Here is a 25,841-nt window from a genome sequence, read left to right as displayed (position 1 = left end):
CTGTGGTAATACCATGGTTAAAACCTGGAGTAAAACACTTGGAGATGATCTGATATTCACATCTACTCATCGTGAAAGCTACGTGAATTTCAAATAAAATGACATTTCATAAGAGTTACCTTTTAACACAGAGAACAGATTAACAGGCTCGAAGGAAGTAATCGATTTTTTGTGTGTAAAATCTGTCGGTAGCGACCTCCAGAAATAGTTTGCCAAACGCATCAAAAAATATCCATGTACCTTTATCAATATTTCTTTGTGCTGGAGTTACATAGCAGCGATGGCAGCGACATCAAGATTTAGCACAGAGAACAGATTAACAGGTAATTAACGAAAAGTGTGTAAAAGATTTTTATGTAATCACCGAGTAATCCTTCGATGGAGCCCCCCTCGAGTAGTAAGTGGCAAACTAAAACTTGATGTCGCTGCAATCGCTGCTATGTAACTCCAGCACAAAGAAATATTGATAAAGGTACATGAATATTTTTTTATGCGTTTGGCAAACTATTTCTGGAGGGCGCTACCGACAGATTTTACACACAAAAAATCGATTACTTCCTTCGAGCCTGTTAATCTGTTCTCTGTGGATTTAGTTTGCCACTTACTGCTCGAGGGGTGCTCTAATCCTTCAATAGATCTTTCGTAGATTACTTAAAAACCTTTTACACACTGTTTGTCGATTACCTGGTAGTCTGTTCTCTGTGATTACTATAAATTAATTATGATTACCAATAATTACTTAAGATTATCATTGATTACTCTACTGATTACCATTGATTACCAATTAATTCGTAAAAGATTACAAAAGTAATCTCGGATTACTACGCACTTATACTCCTTACTGGAAACCCCTTGGGCCGCAACAATTATATGTAATCCTTGATGTAGGTAATCACCTAACTAGAAACCCCTTGATCGTTGCAAAAATATGGTACCTTTGTAAATAAAAAAGTCTTTGAACATTTTTTGTTAACGTCAATCGCGCTGAAGTTTATAAACAAACAAGTTCCAAAAAACAAACAGTGGCTAGGTTTCGATTTTATTCTGCTTGAAATATTAAATATTTTAGTTGAAATACGTTTCAACCTCAACATTTTAAAATGGAAATCACGTCAGAAAGTAATTCTACTGCAAGGTTTAATGTGCATCTTGATCTTCAATACCAGATGTTCTTTATTTTGCAGATTTTAAGGAGCAGCTGCCTTCCATTCGGCAAAACATTCAAGACGCCAGTTTCTTCGCATTCGACAGTGAATTCACCGGACTTACCACCGATCGTAACATTTTTCCGTTCGACACCCCCGAAGAAGTGTATCTGAAAACGATCGAAAATTCGTCTCAGTTTGCCATTATTCAGCTGGGATTGTGTGCCTTTCGCGTTGATCCGGAAAGCAAGCGAGTGACGTACAAATGTTACAATTTCTACTGTTACCCAAAGGGACGGTTAAATGTGTTCAGTTGCCAAGGGGACAGTATGCGATTTTTAGCGGAAAATGGGTTTGATTTCAATAAGCTTTTTCGCCATGGGCTTTCCTATTGCTTGGAGGCAGACGAGGAACGTCTAAGGGCGGAATTACGCGAAAGGCAAGAACAGCGTGCAACTGCACTGCAAGACGACGATGTTACGGACGAAGATAACAGTTCGGTGAATATGGTTCCAATCCCACCTGGAGAGGAGAAACTGTTAACTGATATAACCGAACGGATTGAACAATTCATTGCTTCGGATGAAGCAGAGTTAACGATTGCCGACTGTAATGGATTTCAACGTAAATTAGTCTACCAGCTGATAGAGTCGAAATATAAGAAGCAAGTTTCGACAAACTCGGTAAATTTAGCGAATAAACATAAAGGAATTTTGATCGAACGGAAACGAACCAAGGAGCAAGAACTGAAGTTAGATGAGGATCGTGCTGTACAAGAGAACGAAGATTTGGAGAATATGATTGGCCTTTCTCTGGTGCTGCAGGAACTGTCCAAATCTAGGAAGCTTATCATTGGTCATAATATGCTGCTGGATTTACTGTTTGTAATTAGACAATTTTTTCGCCCTTTGCCTTCAGACTATCAGGAATTTAAAAATATCGTTCGGCATTTATTTCCACTGTAATTTACAAAAAATTGGTGTCTGAATGACAATGTCGTTAAATTTTTACCTACTTTTAGATTACTGGATACTAAATACCTGTGTACGAATGCAGAGCTTAAAGTGCATGTTAATTCGTCGGTTCTGGGACACGTGTTTGAATCGGTGCAAAAGGAACCATTCAAAATGCCGGAGGTTACGTCTGATTTTGAAGAGTATGAGTATTCAACAGATGATTCGAAGCAACACGAAGCAGGTTATGATGCATATGTAACGGGACTCTGCTTTCTTGGACTCACTAGCTATTTTAAATCCGATCTGCTACACCTACAGAATGATCCGACGCTGAAGGGTTACTTCAACAGGTAAATTAAGGTGGATTTATTTAATATTTATCAACATATTTATTAAAATATATTGCAGAATATTCTTGCTTAGGGTCGCGGAAGTAAATTACATCTACATTTACGGTAAAGAACGTAAGTTTACGACATAAATTTTGTAGGGTGGATAAACATTAAACTTTTAAATAACGTTCACAGCATCTATATCACGAGAGCACGTATTTTTCATAACCTTCCCGGAAAACTGGCGTTCGTCTGACATCCTTATTCGTTTCCGAAATTATGGGCAAGTGCATATAAATTGGGTTAACAATAACTCAGCGTTTGTTACGTTACACAACCGAGATTATGCTAGCCACGTGATCAAAACCATCGACAAATCGTCTGCTCAGTTTACGATTTGCACCTTCAACCAATTTAAGGCAAAGCAGCAAGTATTTTCGCTACCTGTTTTTCATTTCTTCCCAAATAACTTGACATCATTGGTGTTTGCTTTTAGTGTGCTGGAACTAAACGGCGATTCAATAGCGGTAGTTCTGAAAGAGGACAACCAAAGTGCGGTAAAATCGAAAAAGAAGAAAAATCGTCGTCCATAGTTCTACCAGCGGTGACGGGTGATGAGATTGCATCTTTTGGAGTCCCCAGTCAGCCTAAGAAGGCAAAGAAGACGGAGTTTGCGGAAAACAATGACTGGTAGACTTGAGTATTATGACGAACGATTTTTATGTACCTATCAGGAATTCGATAGCAGGTTTTCGATGATACCTAAAAAGGTGAGCACCGGTAGCGTAATATACGCTGAATTGCAAAAAATACATATTGACATCGGCATTGTACAAGCTTAAAATTTTTCTTAGAAAAACGTATGTTTCATTTTATTTTCTCTACTACCTGAGAAACTCAGCTTTCTGCAGCCAAGAACACAAATGGTCTGTTTAAAACTAGAAATATCAATCGAATAAGACAGTTTATTCCCTTCCCAGAAAGCTAGTCACTTCAATCATACGGGTTTTTATTTTTAAAACTAATTTCGAACTCTACAAAAATCACATCTGGTAAAATCTTACTGGGAGATTCATGGTCCCCTAGGTGGTGGCTCTTCGAAGCCCGCTGTGTGCGCCTTACATTCTTGGCTGAGATCGATCGGTACGTGACTGCTCAGAAGCGACTTCAGCCGTTCTACGGGACAGTACTTTTCGCAGCCGGGAATTTGCAGAGAGCTCAGCTGCTCTCCGACATTTTTCTGATAAATTCGTACCGCGAACTCTCCGGTCCGCCGGTTTTTGTGCAGCTCAAATAGTGCCATAATGGCATAGTTAGGAAGTTGCTCGTGCCATACGTTGAACGCTGAGAGAATATTAACAACCGTTGAATCATGACCGGCGTAAACGAACATTTTTTTATTCCGAGGATCGGATTCGTCCGCTATCACGGCATCCCATTCCGCAATGGTCTTTTTCAAGAATGGACCGCCTTTGAACTTTACCAGTTCACTGTTGTAAACGTTCAACATGTAGCTTAGTCGAGTAAGCGGCAGAAGCTTTGTCGGATAGTACTCTTTAGTCCACTCTGGAAGTGCCAAACCGAATTCAGATTCAGCCTTAAGTGTGCTGTAGAGAGACTGTACATCGTCTGGTGTCTTAATGTCCATGCCGGTGATTTTCGTTAAATTTTCGAACAAATCCTGATTTTCATTCATTAGCTGCAGAATTTCTTCACTTTCCAGTACAGCGTTAAGAGTTTCATGATACCGGGGACACGACTTTCGAACCAATAACAACTGAAAATAATACGAATCGAATAAGGTGTATAAAAATAACGAATTTTAACAATCACAATTACCGTATCTTGATCCAAGGGTTCACTGATGAAAGGAATTGGTTGCCAGTTAAGATCGTGATTCCACTCCAGGGCAGTTCCTTGCGGGGGGTACAATGACGCTAGGACTAACTCCAGAGACATTTGTGTTCTCGAGACTCCAGTGCTTTGAGCGTGGATTTTATCGGGAGAGTATAGCCGGCCCAGAAAATGTCCATAACGCCGCCTCAGCCAGGATCCAATTTCGTATAGCGTATTTTTGCCGTACTGTCAGAGGTTAAATTAATATTAATTATCTGCACAATTTGAGTATAAATAAACATAAAAATTTGACCTACGTTTGTTAACTGGCCCCATCCATAAGGAGCAAACGTCTGGTTGATTAGTGGGTCATTTGGATAGGTATCAGCCGGAGTACGTTGTCCATGTCGAAAGACCTGAAATAGTGAATTTAAGATTTTGTTATAACAGGAGTTTCCTTTCCTCGAACATCACTGAAATAATTGGTTTGGCGGGGAATGGCAACAAGCGATGGAGAGGATAATAAAAAGCTTGGAAAAACTATCTAAACATTGCCACGAGGAAAAATTTGGCCACGTATCAACTAGCGGGGAATGAGTTGACCTCGATCCTGAGGAGGAAAAAACGTTAGAAGGAGGACAGGTATCGTGAACAGCTAGAAAACCTATGCCTAATGGACTAATGAAACTCGCAAATTCTATGAAAAGGTGAACCAATTTCGTAAAATAGCAAAGAATCAGCATCAGCAGCAACGGCACATCGCTGGATAAATTCAAGAATTTGGGAAGAGGTAAAGCTACCGGAGGAACGGATGGAAGATAAGGTGTGATCGTCTATCGCCAATAGCAAAAGTATTCGTAGGGTAGTATCAAGGTGGCTTCAGGGCCCGTGCTACTACGGATCAAATTTCCACTCCGACAAATCCTGTTGAAATGTCGGAAGTATAACGCGCCAACGCATCATATTTTCGTGGATTTCAGGGGCAGCATACGATACAGTCGAGCGCGAACAGCTATGGTAGATAATAAACGAGAACGGTTTTCCGGACAAATTGATGAGTCCCTTTGTATAGCGCAGAGGTTTGCGGCAAGGGGATGGGCGTGGACTGCACCCCGGTGGCAACTTTGACGTTTGCGAACAAAATAGGTTGTGGCAACACTGCCCATGAGAGCGAGAGTACTACCTGAAAATCCAAGAACAACCATGTTCATTCTGTGCTCGATCATTGTACACTCTTAAATGATTCTACCTGTAAATTGGTCGGATTTAGTTAAAGTTAGGTTGAAACTACTCAAAATGCCCTTAAAGTGTACAAACTCAGATTTTGAGTAGTTTTTCAACCAAAAAATTGGTAGAAGGAACTTAAAATTGCGTTATTTGTCATAGAGAATAATTCAATTATCGGTAGCAAGTAGCCAAAATTGGTTGAAATTTTTACCCAAAGTTTGAGTTTGCACACTTTAAGGGCATTTTGAGTAGTTTCAACCTAGCTTTAACTAAATCCGACCTATTTACAGGTAGAATCATTTAAGAGTGTAGAGAAAAGGCTGACGCAATAAAGGGTGAAGTTAAGTAATCGTATTCAACGCGTTTATTTCGGTCATTCATATTCCTTCCGGTCGTATCACGTTCGCCCGCCGGAACATTCCTACATCCCACAGTGGTGACCCCGTCGTTTATCAAAAAGTTAACTGTTTTACGTCGCAAAAAATTTCAGCCAAATGCAACCGACAGCTACCGTTGCTGTTAAGTTACCGGAGTTTTGGAAATCAGACCCCACTATGTGGTTCGCGCAAGCTGAAGCGCAATTTGCGCTAGCGGGCGTTACACAAGACGAAACGAAATTTCATCATATCGTTGCCAAAATAGATCAGTCAGTAATCTGCCACGTCGCTGATCTGGTAAGAAATCCACCCCAGCAAAACAAGTACACTACCATTAAGGAACGCTTGATTTCCCGTTTCGAGCTATCATCTGAGACAAAATTCGAACAACTGCTCGGTTCTTTCGATCTGGGAGACCTTCGGCCAACGCACTTGCTAGCCAAGATGCAAGAACTGTCATCCGGACTAAATGTCGACGACGAGCTGCTAAAAATGCTTTTTCTGAAACATTTGCCCCAAGGTGTTCGAACCGTTCTCACCATCAATGACGGTAGCCTTACAAAAATTGCGGAAATGGGGGACAAAATTATCGACTTAGTTCCTCAAGCTGCAGCGATTGCACCGGCTCCTGTGGCTCCGCCAGCCAACTCGCAAGAAAATCTGGCTGAACAGGTTGCAGCGTTAACAGCCGAACTGCAGCGTATGAAAACAAGACAACGACGCCGCTCCCGCTCGACATCAGGGCGTCGTAGCGAGGAAAGTAATATTTGTTGGTACCATCGCAAGTTCGGCTCACAAGCTGAGCAGTGCCGTTCACCGTGTAAGTACTACCGCCAAAAAAACTAACTTCGCGCCCACCTCAGACAAGCGAGGCGGGCGGTATTTCCCAAAGTCGCAGGTTACAGATTTCCGATCGCTCGTCCAACTTACGTTTTCTCATCGACACGGGATCCGATGTATCGATAATACCTGCATCCAGAGGAGACAAAACGCATGGTCCATCGATGTTTCAACTACACGCAGCAAATGGATCCAAAATACGCACATACGGTACAAGATTTGTAACGACAGACCTCGGTTTACGCCGTCAGTTTTCGTGGAGGTTCTTGTAAGCAGACGTGACAACAGCAACTATCAGCGCTGATTTTCTATCCAACTTTGGACTACTAGTAGATCTCGCTAATCGTCGTCTGGTTGACGATGGTACCAAACTATATTCAACTGGTGGGTTGAGAGAAGCCGTTGTTCACGGTATAACCAACAATCGATGTTAATCACCCATTTCGAAATCTTCTCACAGAGTACCGTGAAATTACAACACCACCAACAATGCGGCATGTAATACACCATGATGTCACTCACCACATCCAAACAAAAGGTCCCCCGGTGACATGCAAAGTGCGGAGGCTGGCGCCGGATAAACTGCAAGCAGCAAGAAAGGAATTCGAGGTTATGATGGAGCTTGGGATATGTAGACCATCAAAAAGTAGCTGGGCGAGCCCTCTTCACTGCGTTCAGAAAAAGAATAAGGAATGGCGTTTTGTGGGAGATTACAGAAGCTTAAATCGAGTTACAGTTCCAGATCGCTATCCTGTCCCGCACATCCACGACCTTCTAAATAATTTTCTAGGAAAGAAAATCTTTACGACACTAGACTTGGTACGTGCTTACTACAATGTTCCAGTGGAAGAATGTGATATTCCGAAAACTGCAGTTATCACCCCATTCGGGCTGTTCGAATTTACGCGAATGCAGTTCGGGCTCTGCAACGCAAGCCAGTCTTTTCAACGTTTCATGCATCGCGTCCTCGGGGACCTGGACTTCGTTGTTGTGTTTGTAGACGATATTTGCATCGCATCCGCGTCTGAAGAAGAGCATCATGGCCACGTCTGTATTGTGTTCGAGCGACTACAGCGCTACGGTCTCGTGCTGAACCTAGAAAAGTGTAACTTTGCAAAAACCGAAGTGGACTTTCTCGGGTATCGGATCAGCGGAAATGGTATACAACCTCAACCAGAACGAGTGACAGCTGTCGTGTATTATAAGCGACCGGATAACGTCAAGGAACTGCGACGCTTCCTGGCATTACTAAATAGATACAAAAGATTCATCTGCAGTGCTGCGGATTTGCAAAAAGAACTGCAACGGTTAATAACAGGAAATCGAAAGAACGACACACGAAAATTGAAATGGAACGCTTTGGCAGAAGCAGCCTTTGATAACAGCAAGCAGAGCCTAGCAAATGCCGCTTTACTGCACTATCCAGATTCTTCTAAACCGATGGGATTAATGGTCGATGCTTCGGATACAGCTGCAGGTGCAGTACTTCAGCAGTACGCTGACGGTGCTTGGAGGCCGTTAGGATTTTTCTCGCAGAAGTTTACAGAGTCGCAGAAAAAGTACTCCGTTTTCGGTCGTGAACTAACCGCTATGAATCTAGCAGTAAAATATTTTCGTCATCTCGTCGAGGGCCGCGATTTTGTGATCTACACCGATCATCGACCACTAACCTACGCATTGAACTCTAAGTCCAGTCATCTTCCGCACGAGGAGCGCTATCTCGAGTACATATCGAGTTTTACCAAGTCGATCGAACACATCAGTGGTAAGGACAACTTTGTAGCAGATGCGCTTTCACGGGTTGAAACAATCGCAATTCCGTCTACAGTAGACTTTCACGATATTGCTATTAACCAGAAGAACGATCCTGAATTGCAAAAATTACTAACTAGCAGCAAGTCGTCGTTAAAATTGAAACTGATGAAATCGGCACACTCGCCTCAGCAAATTTATTGCGATACGTCGTTTAATAATCAAGTACGTCCCTATGTGCCTAAGATGTCACGTGGTAATATCCTGCGAAGCATTCATGGCCTTTCACACCCGGGAGTGCGAGCGACAAGGAAGCTAGTTGCGGATAGGTTCGTGTGGCCGGCAATGAACCGTGATGTTGCTCATTTCGTTAAGTCATGCGAAGATTGCCAGCGATCGAAAATTCAACGTCACACTGCAGCCCCATTACAGCCGTTTCAGTATCCAACCAGCCGTTTCAGACACGTACACATCGATTTGGTTGGTCCCCTTCCGATATCATCTGGCAACAGATACCTCCTGACAATGGTGGATCGGTTTAACCGATGGCCGAGGCAGTACCCTTACCGGATATGTTGGCAGAAACAGTGGCTGCTGCTTTTTGCAATACATGGATATCCCGCTTCGGAGTACCAGAAACAATCACCACCGACCAAGGCCGACAATTTGAATCGGAACTTTTCAGTGAACTCACGAGATTGCTTGGAGCCGTTCGAATCCGTACAACAGCTTATCACCCACAAGCAAATGGATTAGTCGAGAGGTTTCACCGCACCTTGAAAACTGCAATCACATGTGTCGATGCGAAGCACTGGTGCAACAAACTTCCTTTAATCATGTTGGGATTGCGTACAACCGTTAAAGAGGACATTGGCTGCTCAGTTGCTGAAATGCTGTATGGACAAACACTTCGTGTACCCGGGGAGTTTTTCGATGCGCCCGTATCTGAATGTTGTCGTTCGGATTTCGTCAAGTCTCTTCGCCAGGTTATGCAACAAATAAAACCAGCGGAGAACATGCACCACGGAAGGAAACGTGTGTTTGTACCAGAGGAGCTTAAAACTTGCAAGTACGTCTTCGTTCGAGTAGACACCGTCAAGCGTCCGTTGCAGCATCCCTATGACGGACCATTTGAGGTACTACAGCGGAACAATAAGCACATGGAACTGAACGTCAATGGTAAGAAGCAGACCATCTCAGTCGATCGTTTAAAAGCAGCGTACACGTTCAACAGAGATCTAGTAGATCAGCCCGACGATAGCTACACTCGAGTTACACCCTCCGGTCATCGCGTGAGATTCCTGGTGTAGCTGGAGGGGGATACTGTGGCAACACTGCCCATGAGAGCGAGAGTACTACCTGAAAATCCAAGAACAACCATGTTCATTCTGTGCTCGATCATTGTAGAGAAAAGGCTGACGCAATAAAGTGTGAAGTTAAGTAATCGTATTCAACGCGTTTATTTCGGTCATTCATATTCCTTCCGGTCGTATCACGTTCGCCCGCCGGAACATTCCTACATCCCACAAGGTGAAGCCAACATAGCTGGATCACTGGATCACTTTTATACGTATCGGATCACTAGTGTGCGTGTAAAAGAACGATTCCACGATATTTCTGCAGCGCCAGACGTAATTTTCGCTACATTATCATTTATTTCTTGTCCTAAAGGTGACGTTTTCTGTTAGTTGAAAGCAAATTATTTTTATCGATGAATTGTTATTGAGATTCATGTAAAATTCTTCATTTCTACGTGATTATGCTTTGTTGGCTTGATCGCATCACTTTACTGCCGTGTGAATGCTGCGTATTAAAAGCAAAACGCCTGTAGCGCCACCTCATTTTGTGGCGGTTTCAGGAAACATAGTAGATGCCCGGGGGTTGGTGGACTGTGCTATATGTTATTCAACAACGCTATTAAAGGTGTGATCCAGCAAGCAGACATCAAAGAGCGATTTCAAGCAAAAATAACCAACTCCTAGCCTTCGAAGACGACCTTGATATAATTCCTTGAAACCTTTGAACGCTGGAGGCAATCTACGCTAGACTAAAACCCTCCGGAAGAGTAACGCATTGAAAACCGAATCCGAACCGGAGAATTGGCGGAAAGTAGGCAGATATCTAACGGCATACCTAAGGTAGATAAAAAAGAGAAAACAATTCAAAAGGCATTCCGCCCAATAAGTCTGACATCAACGCTTCTCAAGTTGATAGAGCAAATCGCGGATAACTATATGCCCAATCAGGCTTGTCCTGCATTCAGTGAACTTGGGATCGCGCCTTGGTGCACCAGCCAGTGTGAACTGGGAGTGCGCCGTAAATACTAAAGATAGAGCCAGGGCTTGAAAAGGGATCGCAAGTTGAATGTGACTGCCGTGAATGCGAACTTTCCGCATTTAAACTCCGCTTTTTGAACGATCATTTGACTGTTTTTCTTATCCAGTCAATCTGCCGCTTGCGCTGCTGCCGTCTTACAATTCATGCGGCATCTCAGCAAAAGCAAACAGTCAATCTCCCGTTTTGCTTTGCGTTTTGAGAATATAAACTGCAAACTGACTGGAAGCATACGGTGACGTATTTTTTCGTTTCTCTTTTTGTCTCCAAATCGGCTGCTCACAGTAATAGTTTGTCACCCGGACGTCGATCCGACGCAAGCAAAATATTCGTTTGTATTGGACGGAGTCCGACCGACTTCTTCCATGCACATGTAGTGGTTGTTTTTTTGTAGTATTGAATCATACGATTGTGCGGTTGCTTTTCGTTAGCGTGGTGATTGCCAGTCATTTGACTGTTTTGCAGTCATTCGCTGCTCCAAACGGTAAAGGTAACTTGATCGAAACGAAAATGTCAAAAAGCGTTCATTCTGTTGCGTGCATTCGGCGTTTGACTGAGCAAACTGCCAGTTGTTTTATGCATAGCGTTCGTATTCCACCTCTAAACGGACAGTGTAAACTTGAATGCGCGTTGGTGTGACTGCGGTAGAAAAAAAGGATCGGTCGAAGCCCTGGATAGAGCAATACTTAGTTCAGCAATCTTATGGATAATAATTTACTCTATAAATGCCCCATATATAATATTTTCGAATTTTGCTTGGCTGAGGTGTTACAGTTAAAAAAGCAAAATAAGTTCACTGAGTGTAGGACAAGTCTGTCCGCAATGAATTTTTGAAGAATGCTCCGTTGCATGGAAATCAACATGCATACCAACACGGTAAATAAATGGAAAGTGCAGTTTCCGTTGTGCCTGCACTGCGTTATGACGTTAATTGAGAAATCGTTCAAATATCAAGAGATGGCACTTTGTGTTTTCCTAGATATTGAAGCCGCTTTTGATAACGCGCCTTGCTCAATTTTTACAGCTCTCTTTCAAAACAGAATCGACTGCGAGCTAGATTTAAGCCTTGCTTTTAAGCAGAGAAATCACACCGTCGTTGGGAGATACATCGGTAATGAAAGCAAGTTCACAAAAAATTCTCTCACCCTTGCTTTGGACACTGGTAACCCAACAAAAACAGTCGACCACTCAATAGGCAAAGAACACATACTGTTACTACCCTTATACTGTTTGGTATCAGACTGACCTTCAATAATGGAATCAAACTTCTCGGAATAATTCTGCATAAGAACCTGAATTTGGCTGCCCACCTAGATTATGTTGCTGAGAAAGCATCTCATTGAAAATACAGGGTTGTACAATAAAAAGTTAAACAGTGACCTGCGAACCATCAGGGGATTCCTAACTGGACACAGTCCCGCTCTTTATCATTTAAAGAATATCAAATGTTATAGACACCTGCTGCTTTTGTAATTCTGAACTTGTAAGTTCAGCGCATCTGCTCTGCAATTGTGGGGTCCTTGCCTTATCTAGGCAAAACTTCTTCCAAAGTTTCGTTCTCGCTGAATTTCATCAATAAGTATGAACAGTCTGTACGAGTGTAGTTTAAAAATCGAAGTTTGCCTCAAAAGACGATCATTAAGACTATCGCAGTGGTCTTTTAACCCAATGTCCCAAACCCAATTTGGCATACAAAAAAGGGCTTCGCTTCTCAATCTGCACAGGGCCTCACGTGCTGTAACACCGGCTCGACCCTTCGCATGGCGCTTCGATCAAGAAGCAGCCGACGCCGCATTAAGTTGACGATGTACAAAACGCTAATCCGATCGGTAGTCCTCTACGGACTTGAGACTAACTTTGCTTACGGAAGACATACGTGGGACTTGCCGTATTTGAACCAAAGTTGTTGCGGACTATTTTTGGTGGAATACAAACGAAAAGCAGCGAGCGGCGTATGAACCACGAGGTGCAGGCACTACTTGGAAAGATTCTTATCATACACCTGGCGGAAGCTGGGAGATTTCGCTGGGCCGGTCACTTTGCAAGGATGCCGGACTGGACTGGAAACCGTCACGATGCTCACGGAAGACCAACGCGTAGCTTCCGTGTTCAAGCGGAAGGTGCTACCGTAGGACGGTTACCCTGCACTACCTTGCTCTCTACTCGGATTCTCTGTAATTCCAATGAAACAATTTCATGAATAAATGACTATTGATACTTAAAAAAACGTATAATAAACATTTGGAATAAAATACTACCAAAGCACCTGTCAGCTGTGAGATGCCATTTATAGGCTTATGTAATGCCTGGTAAAGAAAACGAAAGAAAAAAAATGGCACTACGTCAAAGCAGAGGGAACAACCAGTTTAAAACAAATTCATAATACCTAATTGAATGTGTAAATTTCACATCTAATTAATTAAACGATAGCATACCGTGACATCGAATGTCTACTTTGAAATCGAGGTTTACTATCTGTTTTGCTATCAGAAAAGGCCTGCCTTGACTTGAATGCCGTGGTCTAAATCACAGTAAGCATTTGGTATTTACAATTATCATTGCAAGGTATTTGCTTATTGTACCTTTCAGCAATTTTACGAGTCCTACGCAAATACATTTCAAATGTTTATAAGTTAATTTTGACAATACTTTTACATTTACAAATCTATTACTAACGAATTTCTAAAAATGAATTAAAATTTAATTCATTGGGAATCTACGGGCGATTTCTTACTACGTAACGTAAAGTGTTACGAATCATTTACGAAAATATTGGGTTATCATTTAAAACTTTTTGGTTGTTTTCCGTTTTTTTGCAATTACAGAATTCCGTCCTTAATAATAAAATGCATACTAGGTACTAAAAAATTGTCGAGCGCATCAATAATTCTACCGCAGTGAAAATTTTTACAACTAGAATTTAAGCCATTTGAATTTTTCACAAACCAGTGTGTACATAGATTTTCGGAAATTTCAAATCCACATCGGTGGAAAACTGCGAAGGAAAGTCGAAAAAACTATGTTTTGCCTAAAAGAAAAACTTTCATAACATGTTTCCTGCTTGTCAAAAAGCAAAAAAACTGCTCTACCTCATAAAAATGTTCTATACTTCTATACTTCAGTTTATAATTTCATTATGATGTACATTTGATGGTAGCGTTATTTTTTGTAGCTGAGATACGGTCGTGTGCCACTGATAATCATTAGTTTTCCAGCCATAACTCATGAACAGAAAAACGATATCGTGAAACTTTCATCATCAATAGATTATAAATCGGTGAAATTATAATTACAAATGCGTTTTAAAAATTTTCCTTAAGGTAAAACATAGTTTTCCGACTTTTCTTCGGAGTTTACCAACGCCGTGGAAAAATCCATGAAAAACTTTTTTCAGAAAATGTCTTTCCTGGAATTTTGAGAATATTTTTGCATTTTCAAACAATTTGTTTCTTCTGTGATACTTGGCTTGCTCTCTTGAAATAAGTCATGCACTCTTGAAATAAGCCTTGTTTGTGAAAATAAAAAAAAAATCCTTAAAGTTTTCTGGGAAATGAAAGACTTCAATTTTTTTTCGATGTATTGTTTCCTTTCATAAGTTAAAACTGACATGTAAACTTTTAATTGCACATTCTTCTCTTGTATCAAATTAAATCAAATCAAATTTTTAAAATTTCAACGCCTCTCCAGGTCACTAAACTCCAATCGGGTTCACCCCAACATGCCTTGATCTTCAAAAACAATGCTCATCCACGAGAAAGCATTGCCTTTTATTCCTGGGTCTATCAATCACTTACCACATGTACCTGCTTCAGCGCATAATCCCTGGCAGCACGACCTACGTCTCCACAGTCCGAACCTTCCTGATCGCAAGGCAGGTCTTCGGACCGTTCAGCAACGGTAATACTGTTAATCTGCTGGGGTGGAGCACCGTAAACACCGTACACTGTGACCGCGACTAGTAACGATATAAGCACACTTCCACTCAACATGATAAGCACGCGTCGACTGAGCGAATACATTTTTCCGTCTATCCCGCGGGCTTTTTATTCGATCGCGACTGGAAGCCAGCGCGCTATCTTCAGCAAACGGCACTGTTGACGGCAGCAGCAATTTCGGAAGACGCAAGTCTCTTAACCACTCAATTTCTTCCTGTTTGTCGGTTTGTCGGTTCGCTCGCTCTGGAAGTTAAAAAACAGAGGAATTTAATTTTAATGCGCTATTTGATTGAAGATGTAGGCGAAGACCCACTCAAGGCTGAAGGGAGACATGCAGCGGAACTTTTAAGTGTCATAGCTTTTCGGGGAAACCAAATAGAGTGTGTTGGAACATAAACATTTGTAAAAACTCCACAAAGTTCCGGGCGAGATTTAGGAGAACAACATTGGTTTGTTGTTTTTATTTTCAGTCACGTCGGCCATTCGTAATTTCGTGGCACACAAAAACAAAGTTGAGAGCGAGGTATTTAATGAATGTAGTGAATATTGGAGTCTTAACATTCAATTTGAAATTGATATAAAAAATTAACCATCGGGTTTAGGTTTTTATCCATTTACGAGCAATTAAGAATTGAGTCTAAAATATAAAACCACTGTTTTAGTTTTTACCATACCAAACAACTCTATAAGCAAAAAGCAACATAGAGCTAAGCTAAACAAACTTTAAAAAAATACTTCTGAACTTGACCGCTTAAAACCTAGCCTTGAAATAGTGCATGCTTCCCCCAGGAGACGAAACGCGAACAAACACACGTGCTTTATACATCTACGGGCTGGCGCGCAGCACAACCTTCGGGGTTTGGATCTGGATACGGCTGGTATACTGACCGTGTTCGTCGGTTAACGGTCATCGCGCTCGCGATCAACGCAAAACAGTCAGCTGGAAGTGTGGATCGGACAACTTCGTCATTGAGGTTGGATAACCGCGTGCAAACATCAATTAACGAAAATTAACCCTGGGGTCCTTCTGTTGCCTTTCGCCATTGAAAAAGGTTATGCAGTCACAACAAACGTCATGTGTTTGTCTCTCTCTCTAATATTTCCGGCGATTTATTCGTTTCAATAAAATAGCAAATGGCTTCAGTTCAGTAGGTTCCACTATTCGATTCATATTAATTTTAATTTTGAATCTAACCGCCTCTCCCAGTCGGGATTCGAACCGTCATATGTTCTGGCTTATTAGGCCACCGTCATACCTTGAGGCCTACTGGGAAGCCAAAACGACAACAGCTTTGTAATTAGTGGATCAAGCTACGGATAAAATGTAAATGGTATTGGGAGTAAAGCCATATTGACAACGGTCGATTGAAATAGTAAGATGCTGGTTTGGTGATTTTATCCAAGCGTTTTAACCGGTTTTCAACTTTTTAACTGGAATTACCTTATGAGAAAGACTCATTCAATTTAGTGGGGTTTATTATGGCAATCCGTTGTATTGTTGATGTTTTTGTTTTGGTTTGTATTGTGCGAATAGCGCAACGACCACCTTTCATGCATATGCATATAGGCCTCAAAAAAGTAATTAATTTACGGCGTATATTTAGTTCCAAAAAAACTCAACGCTTGAATGTAAGACAATTTCTCCCACTGGAAAAATGGACGCGTGTAAATCTCGATGACAACCTCGATTTTTCTTACTTTCGCTTGATCATAGTAGCATAGCTTTTTGAATCTTTCAAACAATTTTTTACTAATTTATTCTATCTACAGAACACGTCCCATTTCTTGAATTGAAGCAACTTCCTTCTTGTAGACTACCATTGCACTCTTTTCTTTCTGACTCAAAGCTCTTTCTTTTGGTATTTTTAAGCTGTCTGATCGAGACAATGTTCAAAAACCAACTCAATGGAATAAACCCGTATCATGTGTCATGACACTAGCATAGGATTTCGATCGGTTCTCACGAGCCATCCAAGTTGTATCCGCGTCGATAGATAAAGTCAGTGTAACACTCACACCGCACTGCTTTTTTCCGTTTTGGGGACTTAGTCAGCCCATTATAATGGGATCTATAGGGAAGGAGGACTCTTTCGAGCTTCATTGGTGCTCCGGCGAGACAGGGGGTTGGTGCCGCGGGCCTTACTTGCCGCCATCACGAAAAAACTAATAAGCAATGAATGAAGAACAAAACTAAATTAGACTGGAACAATCGGAATAGACCCATGCGACGAAAAAGGACTATGGATTAACGGGAAATTACTAGTCATTAACTTTTCATCGGAGAGCCGTCGGAGTTGAAGCGGCTGTATCATTCTCAGGAAACGCAAAATTTCTGCAGCGGAGCCAATATTTACTCTGCGCCTGCGGCAGATCCTCCAAAAGGGCCGTGAATACAGATTTCCCACGCACCATTTGCTCGTTGACTTAAAAGCTACATATGATACCATCGACCGAAAAAAGCTATGAAAAATCATGAACGAGAACAGCTTCCCTAGGAAGGTCATCAAACTGATTCAATCTTCGATGGATGGTACTCACTGCTGTGTTCGGATTTCGGAATTTCGGGCTCTCAAGCCTGCTGTTCAACATAGCGTTACAAGGTGTTACGAATCGGGTGGATATCATCGCGCAGGCACAGTTTTCAACAAATATAGTCAATTCGTCTGCTTTATCGATGACATGGATATTATCGGCAGAACATCTGTGCTAATGGCTGAACAGTAGTACCGTCAATTCGTGCGAAATTGATCAGTCGGGTGAAATTGATCACCTCGGACCAACGAGTAAAAAACTCTTTATTCTATGTTTATACTGATTCATAAAGCTGAATATGCACCCATCCATATAAAGATTGAGTTACAGGTCAAAGTCACTTGGCTTTCAGCAAGATTGATCTTGTAAATGGTTTAATCTTTTAAAATATACTATTTTGATCGAATCGTAATTTTCAACATACCCGATAAAACTTCTTGCCGTTAACACAGATTTCGTTGCAGAAGGAAGTTTTGATAGAACTAATTCGGTTCTCTAATTATCTGGCTGTGCTTTGCTAGTTTCCACGAATAAAATAATGCGATAGAAATTGTTTAATTCGACCTTTTACAAAATAAAACGATTGATAACATCATGAACTGAGACAACATAGATTTCTAGATCGCTATGGGTGCGAAATGGTTCTGCCACCAGCGAAAGTTTGTTCCTTCTATGAAGCAGAATGGAGATGTATAAACGAGTGAAAAAGACAGGCAATATTTCGCACAAATTTTACAAACGCTCCATATGGCAGTTGCATGAGAGTGCAAGAGATCGGTTTGTGCTTACATAGCGAAATGTACACGGTAAAAAAATATCACGTTAAAGTGAAGTGATTTACTTTTGAATTAGCACTACTTGCCAAACATTCTAATTCGAAATGAAAATCTATTGAAAATGAGTCAATACAAAGGACGATGAAACCAACAGAATCACTTCAATTTCGAGTGTGCTATGTTTTGAATTTGGGACTGTCAAATGAATTGAAAAAATGCATGATGAAACTTAATTTGTTCGACAAGTTAATTTATTAAATTATATTAATATAACGTGTAATATAATTTACCATAATGAATGACATTAACATGTTATCCACGATCACCGATAATTCAACTGGATTATAGTTCCAGCTAAATATTGCTGAATGCCGCTACGGGATTCATGTCCGTCTCCATCTGATCAATTCCGTATACTAAAAACATTTAATTTAATAATTTCGACTAAAGAGATAAATTCACAATACTCACGCTCCAGAATATCAGTGATTTCAAAGGAAAACATGGATTAATCTTCTGGTTTTCTTTTTTTCTGCTGACTACTATAAGTTGCACTTTTGTTTTGCAACCATTTGACATTTACGAATTGCAAAAGAAAATTCAATTTCAATGGATGAAAACAGTCATGCGGATGGTGTTTTCCATTAAATACTTTTCAACGGAAGATCTCTATTGTTAAAAAATAGAAATCTCTTGAAAATCAATGCTAAATCACTGCAATTTGCCTACATGCAGGAAGTAATGTTGCCTATCTCGATTACGCCGGATTTTATACTGCACGCTAGCTTATTGCTGTCAGAGCATAAGGTTTGATAGCAAAATTGTCTTGATTTCTACGTAATCAATTTCACCCGCTATTTGTGATTTTTCAATTTCACGATTACATTAAGTTTTATCTAAAATAAAACTATTTATATAAGATGTACATGATACTGTCGTGTAGCCAGCACTACAGTACTTATTTTAAAATTGAATCATCTTTTTAATATGTTTCTTTTCAAAGATATTTAAAAGATATTCGAAAAAGTGATAATTTCACCCGAATTCACGGTACTGTTCTATCATAAGTATTTACGGCGCACTTCCAGTTCACACTGGGTGATGCACCCAGAGCGCTCTTTGCGCACCACCCAGTGTGAAGTGAGAGTGCACCCTAAATACCTAAGATAGAGCAATACTTAGTTCAGTAATCTTATGGATAACTAGAGGACCCGGCGCGCTTTGCTACGCCATTCTGAAATAATCCTGAAGATTTGATTAATTGAAGATAGAATTAACAAAAGGGCGAATGTCGCAAGCGTAAACAAAACGAGTGAGGGTTGATTTTCCTATACTGGTCCAGCAAAAAATAACTCTCACTCGTTTTGTTTACATTTGCGACATTCGCCCTTTTGTTAATTCTATCTAGAATTGTAATCTTGCAACCAAGAGCTTTCTTTTTGACAACCCAAGATATTCCTAAATCATGCCCCAAATTTCTAATCCAACGCATCAGCATTTGTGATTCGAGCAGCAAGAGCAATGTAACGATTTGGGTTTTATTACCAACCCTTAAAATGGTAATGTTGGCAAAATCGTAATAAATTATCAGTGCAGTTCGATTGAAATCAGTTGAAAACTGGTCAGAAACTATACACTTAGTGTAATCTCAACATTATTTTCATTTCAACAATGTATTGTCTCTTCAATTTTGTTTTTAAAATAAGTATTATATTATCTTACTTTTCTTTAACTTGACCCATTATCTAGGCTTCACCGATTTATTCTTAACAATTTTGTTCCAAATTTATCTTATATTTTTTGGTATGGACGGCAACACTCGCGAGTTCGATTGCTTTTTGAATAATGTAAAAAATTCTATTTAATTTGTATGAGAGCCCTCCCCCCTTCCAGAGGGGAGAGGAATCTCAATACGCCATACAAAAAACTTTTGCCTCCAGTAACCCCCAAATTCATTTGCTTGATTAATAGTCGAGTTATGGGGAAATGTTGGTTTTATTTGTATGGGAGCCCCCCCTCTTAGAGGAAGGAGGGTTCTGAATCTACCATAGAAAAAATTTCTGCCTCCAAAAACCTTCACATGCCAAATTTGGTTACATTTGCTAGATTAGTTCCCGTGTTATAAAGAAATTTGTGTTTCATTTGTATGGGAGCCCCCCTTCTAGAGGGGGAGGGGTCTCAAACAACCGTAGAAAAAAATCCTGTCTCTAGAAACCCCCACATGCCAAATTTGGTTTTATTTGCTTGATTAATAGTCAAGTTATGAGGAAATTTTGGTTTTATTTGTATTGGAGCCCACCCTCTTAGAGGAAGGAGGGTTCTCAATCTACCATAGAAAAAAAATTCAGCCTCCAAAAACCTTCACATGCCAAACTTGTTTCCATTTGCTTGATTAGTTCCCGAGTTATAAAATATGTGTTTCATTTGTATGGGAGCCCCCCCCCCCTTCTAGAGGGGGAGGGGTCTTAAGCAACCAAAGAAAAAAATCCTGTCTCTTGAAACCCCCACATGCCAAATTTGGTTCTATTTGCTTGATTAATAGTCAAGTTATGAGGAAATTTTGGTTTTATTTGAATAGGAGCCCCCCCTCCCCTCAAAAGTAAGAGGGTTCTCAATCTACCATAGAAAAAAATTCAGCCTCCAAAAACCTTCACATGCCAAACTTGGTTCCATTTGCTTGATTAGTTCCCGAGTTATGAAGAAATTTGTGTTCCATTTGTATGGGAGCCCCCCCTTCTAGAGGGGGGAGGGGTCTCAAACCATGCTAACAACATTCCTCACATCAAACGCAATGTGTATGCCAAGTTTCATCAAAATCCGTCGAGCGGTTTACGAGTCTATACCGGACACACGAACAGCATTTCATTTTTATATATATAGAAGATCGGCTCTATAAATGCCCCATACGTAACATTTCCGAATTTTGTTTGGCTGAGGTGTTACAGCTTAAAAAGCAAAATAGGTGCACTGAGTACAGGACAGCCCTGGTCTCAAGTCCGTAGAGGTCTACCACTCTGATTAGCGTTTTGTACATCGTCAGCTTTATTCGGCGGCATATGCTTCTTAATCAAAACGTCTTGCGAAGGGAAAATTAGGGCCGACTTCCAGCTTGAAAGCGTCGTTGAATCTCCTTACTCGTGTTATTGTCGGCGTTGACCAGATTAGTCTAGTGTAGATTGCCTTGCCGTCCCTAGGTTGCTATAGTAATGATGTCGAGGTCATCTGCGAAGGCTAGGAGTTGGTGACTTCTGGTGAAGATCATTCCTCTCGTTTCGATGCCAGCTCGCCGGATTACACTTTCAATAGCGATGTTGAATAACATTCATAGCTCAGTTCATTCCCTTGCCGCCCTGCCCGAGGTTTCAAAGTTGACGTAAAAGCCAAATTGGCCAAAATGTGCTTTTTCGGTCCTACGCATTCTTAACTATGTTATATACATGCCCCAAAACACTTAAAAACATGTGTTTGTTCGAAAATATTCGAGAAATTTAGGAAAATAGAACTACTCTGCTACTAGTTTCATAGTTGACGTAACTCCTCGTAATCAATCAGCAGAGTAGCTTGTTTTTCAATAGATTTACGCCAAACTTTGAGAATTGACGTTCAATGAAAAGTGTGTTTATTCGCATAAACTGGCGAGGGCATATTTTAAAAACAATAAACAAGAAATGAATCATAAAACCCTATCAGTCCTCTTTTGACTAGTAAACTCTACTAAATTGACAGATTATTTGATAGAAAAAGTTCACAGTTAAGATTATATAGCTTTAAACTTTTTCTCAACAATCATGGTGTTGGTCGTTACGTCAGCTATGAGGCCATGGGCAGCGCATCCCTCTGCGCGGTTCGAAGGTACTCGAAATTCTTCGTAAAACACGCACGTAGCACATCACTCGCTTCAGGCTAGTTTTGATCAGCCATATCAGTTTGTCCGGAAAACTGTTTGCATCCATTATCTGTCATAGCCTTTCACGCTCGACTGTAGCGTATGCTGCCTTGAAATTCACGGAGGTATGATGCGCGCACGTCGCACGATGTACTCTCGACATTTGTCGAGAATTTGTCGGGGAGTGAAAATTGGATCCATAAGATGATTTCTGATACAGTACATGATAATGTACGCTCGAGCGCCGTCGGAAACTGCATCAGGCTATTTTTATTGCGAAACTGATGAATGGTGACATTGACTCGCCGACGCTTTTGTCTCGCATAAATTTCCGTGCTTCACAACGTGCCCTTCGCTCTACTGGCCTGTTACAAACCAATTATCATCGTACGTTGTTTGGTTATCAAGAACCCATTACCGCCTGCATTAGGACTTTTGAATTGACTGACGAAATTTTCGATTTTAATGAAACTACACAGCAATTTGTGACGAAACTTAAGAGATCTAGTATTATATAAATTTGACGCTAATCCATTTATTAAGAACATTGTTCAGATAAATTATTGTAATAATAAATAAATAAATAAATAAATAAATAAATGTTTAACCCGAATTTGTGTTTTTGAAGTTTTCTTATGAAGTAACATTGTTACGAGAGAAGAACTGAACAACTCTGGAATTTGCGTTTTACTGGTCGTCATCGCCGCCGGAAAAGAGCTGGGGTGGCTCGGACAGTTTCAAGCAATCGTCTCCATTTAACTCGATCTTGTGCTCATCTCATCGGGATTTTTTTCTGGCGTCTCAAAGGTCGCAAGTCGCCTTCGGTCTGGTCGAACCATCTCGCATGCTGTTCCTTTGTTCCTGCTGCCAATGGGGTTGTTGAAGTGATCCGTAACTTGTATTTCATACGCCTCTGCCACTCTCTGCTTTCGGTTGGCTTTGGGTTGGATTTGGCTTAGTAAAATATCGTCCACAGCATTTTGCGCTCAAACACGGCAAGGGCGCGTATGTCCTTCGTGAGCAGCTTCGAGTCCATAAAAAACTACCGGTCTAATGAGAGTTTTGTACATTGTCAGCTTCGTGCTTCTTGATCGTAGCGTCTTGCGAAGAGCAAAATAAGCCTCATTTCCTGCCTGAATGCGCCCCAGGTGACCACGTTCAGCTAGACGTACAATAATTGGCAAACTACCCTATATCGCCTTCCAAATAAAATAAAATGCTTCTCTTGTATGCGCATACAGCTTTGAGGGATGCGCGTTTGAAATGCTAACTGGGAGTCCTCCAAACTAAAGAGCCTAGAAAAAACATTTCTCAGCACGCGCCAATGCCGGGAGATATATTGCATCGATACGGACATTGGCAAATGAATGAATTGAATACGTTATTGAATAGGTAGTTCAAATACGTATAAGCTATGGTTTTACTGCAGAAAAGAAATTGATCTAAATGAATCAAATGTTACGACGCGTAACAACGTAAACTTGAAAAAACACATTATTTCTATCACGTGGTATGCTCTTAAATTATCCAGCTCATCAATGGGTATGAGCAGTCCTTAAACTGTGTACTGCAGTAGGGGCCTATTATAAGAAAAAAATTGTTCTGACTTTTAAACTCAATGTACTTTTGGCCTACAAAAACAATGTGGTTCAGCGCCTCGATGTCAAGCTTTTCGACTTCAAAAAGCTTGAAAGTATCCTGAAATCATCACCAAAACACCTTATCAAGTGTATCGTCATCACATCGAACAAAATACATGCGTGCAACGAAAACGTCGGAATGATTAATTGCAAACCAGAATAAACTGAATTAAGTTCAACACAAAAAAGGCGTAATATGTGTGAATATTATTTGTGTACATCAACAACACCAGGTGTGGGACTTACCGGCTCGCTACAAACACGCTTGAAAAAATCTTATCAAAAAACCTCTAATCAGCATCGCACCGCACCGGTTCAGTAATAACTAAGTTCGTAAGTTCCCAGTCAGCTATAAAATTGCACATAGACATATTATGTATCCAATTCGCACACTGCTAACGTGCAAGGTATCTGCTGCTACCTATTTACATCGAAAACGTGCTCCATTCCTATGTGCAAACAAGCATTCACTTACAAGTTCCGAAAATAATCCGGTATCGCGGATCGACACGATCGACGCAAAATTGAAGTTGCGTTCGGCTTGATAGCAGCGCCAAAAAAAATGCAGTTCAATCTATTTTTCAACAGCCGCGTGACACAGTCGATTTATCCGGTTCTTTCACTCGTTGCAATTGCAGTCAGCGGACGCGAGCCTATGATATGTAAGGTCAGTGCCTACGGCCGGAAACTGGGATTATTATTCTTTGCAGGTTTTAATTCAAATTAACACGGCCACAGAAGACAATTAATTGATGTTTCGAACCTTTCAATACAGTCGATGACTAAGTAAATCACAGATTTTTCGTAACCAACTGCTTGCCCGAGCCGAATCAATTCCGCCCGTATTTATCTCACATACAAAACGGCAAATGTTCTGTTCCACAATCAACTATAGGTATTCCGTTTCGGAGAAAAGAAAGAGAAAGCGACCTTGTTTTGGTCGCAGATTCACGGCACTGAATTATTGTATCATTCGGTTCTTCGCCTACCTTCTTCATATTGCACCTGAATTCACATGCCAGACGTGGCAGACATTTTTAAGCTAACCATATCTGAACTTTTCTCACTTGAAGGCATAGCCGTGTTTCAGCTCCGAGAATTTGCGAGTAATAAATTACTAAAAAACCAACCAGCACAGGCGCACGAGCATGCGGTTACTTAACGCCAGCTGAACAGCCAAGCGACTAACTCAGCTGCAACATACAATAGACGTGGGCTCCGAAACTTCTCCGAACCGCTAGCGTAGAGGCGCGTGCGGTCTGTGGGTATATTGGATGCAACGCGCTCACATTTGAACGCCGCTGAAAAGCCGTCAGAGTCAGTGATCTCTGTATTATTTAGGTTCGTTTCTGAATTTGTTTTCCTTTAGATGCTAATATGCTAGGGTATTCGTTACTATGATTTGTTAACATGTTTTAATCAAATTTGCATCTGAGGGGTTTCTCTCAAAAAAAGAACTCACATCAGGTACAGCTACCTTATCGGTGGCTGACCGAAAATGTATTGTTTGTTTGTTGTTGTTGTTTTTTCTCAAAATGGAAAAATACAGAATCATGTCCGTTTTGCTCGTCATGCCCGCGAGATTTGATTGATTGGAATTGTCAATTCCACCAATGTCTGGAGTAGTTTAGAATGCCATAATTTTCCCCAAGTTGGAATCGTTAATAATTTACCCTGAAAGGTGGGTTGAAATCGCGTCGCTTGCTCGTAGTGCGGGTAATCATCCAGAAAGCCGTCCTTGAATGGGTAAATTGTGCCCTATTGTGTTATCTATCAAAAACTTTGATATAACAATGGAGCGAATACAAAGTGACCGCATGCTTTCGTTTCTAGTGGTAGTTCGTCGACGGTCGACGGTGTAGTATTTTGTAGACTATCATTGAAATGCGCCTTGTTTGTGCTCCAATTTTTAATCTCATAACTTTCGACGGTAAATATCTCATCTCATGATTTATCTAATCAAACCAGAGCCGTTTAGGGCGATAAATTATAAAGTACCCAGACAAACTTTTGCCAACGAAATACTGTTTGATGCAAATTTGAAGGCTCAAACAACAGATCATTTGCCAGAGTTATAAAAAGATAAGAGTTCAAATATTGACATTGCTCTGATAAACGTTCTCATAACGAATAATATTCAAGGCAGTCAGTAGTGTAAAAACTGAGAAGAGAACAAAAACATATTCTTATAATTACCGCTCAATATCATCACGACCTTAATAAATTCAAATGAGATCATACAGATTGCTCGTGTTTGTACTTGTAATGAATTG

General features: G+C 40.8%; 2 protein-coding genes across 3 annotated transcripts; one reads left to right on the top strand and one right to left on the bottom strand.

Annotated features, from left to right (window-relative positions):
- Nucleotides 1-1,035: 1,035 nt before the first annotated feature.
- Nucleotides 1,036-3,254, top strand: LOC128738451 (poly(A)-specific ribonuclease PARN-like). Its single transcript, XM_053833584.1, has 6 exons — nt 1,036-1,119; nt 1,185-2,106; nt 2,167-2,451; nt 2,510-2,565; nt 2,629-2,864; nt 2,930-3,254. The coding sequence occupies exons 1-6, from the start codon at nt 1,101-1,103 to the stop codon at nt 3,125-3,127; spliced, it is 1,716 nt and encodes a 571-aa protein (XP_053689559.1). The 5' UTR covers nt 1,036-1,100; the 3' UTR covers nt 3,128-3,254.
- On the bottom strand, nt 3,084-24,735 carry LOC128734726 (prostatic acid phosphatase). Of its 2 annotated transcripts, none has more exons than XM_053829051.1 (5): nt 23,815-24,735; nt 14,594-14,977; nt 4,587-4,685; nt 4,273-4,515; nt 3,084-4,210 (listed from the first exon to the last, which is right to left on the bottom strand). In XM_053829051.1, the coding sequence occupies exons 2-5, from the start codon at nt 14,816-14,818 to the stop codon at nt 3,506-3,508; spliced, it is 1,272 nt and encodes a 423-aa protein (XP_053685026.1). In that variant the 5' UTR covers nt 14,819-14,977; nt 23,815-24,735; the 3' UTR covers nt 3,084-3,505. The 2 variants fall into 2 exon arrangements, with proteins under 2 accessions (XP_053685026.1, XP_053685027.1); XM_053829052.1 differs by having other exon boundaries at nt 24,558-24,735.
- Nucleotides 24,736-25,841: the final 1,106 nt, after the last annotated feature.

Source organism: Sabethes cyaneus, chromosome 2 (assembly GCF_943734655.1).
Source record: "Sabethes cyaneus chromosome 2, idSabCyanKW18_F2, whole genome shotgun sequence".
NCBI classification, from domain to species: domain Eukaryota; kingdom Metazoa; phylum Arthropoda; class Insecta; order Diptera; family Culicidae; genus Sabethes; species Sabethes cyaneus.
The sequence above is the reverse complement of the archived record's forward strand: the minus strand, read 5'-3'. Positions and strand labels throughout refer to the sequence as shown.

Excerpts from the sequence above, each read along its gene's own strand:
- LOC128738451 (XM_053833584.1), top strand. Across the intron at positions 2,107-2,166 it reads GTTCGGCATTTATTTCCACT|ATTACTGGATACTAAATACC; the intron begins GTAATTTACAAA and ends ACCTACTTTTAG. Across the intron at positions 2,452-2,509 it reads CTGAAGGGTTACTTCAACAG|AATATTCTTGCTTAGGGTCG; the intron begins GTAAATTAAGGT and ends AATATATTGCAG.
- LOC128734726 (XM_053829051.1), bottom strand. The coding sequence starts at position 14,818 with ATGTATTCGCTCAGTCGACGCGTGCTTATCATGTTGAGTGGAAGTGTG. Across the intron at positions 4,686-14,593 it reads CGCTGAAGCAGGTACATGTG|GTCTTTCGACATGGACAACG; the intron begins GTAAGTGATTGA and ends TCACTATTTCAG. Across the intron at positions 4,211-4,272 it reads AACCCTTGGATCAAGATACG|TTGTTATTGGTTCGAAAGTC; the intron begins GTAATTGTGATT and ends TATTATTTTCAG.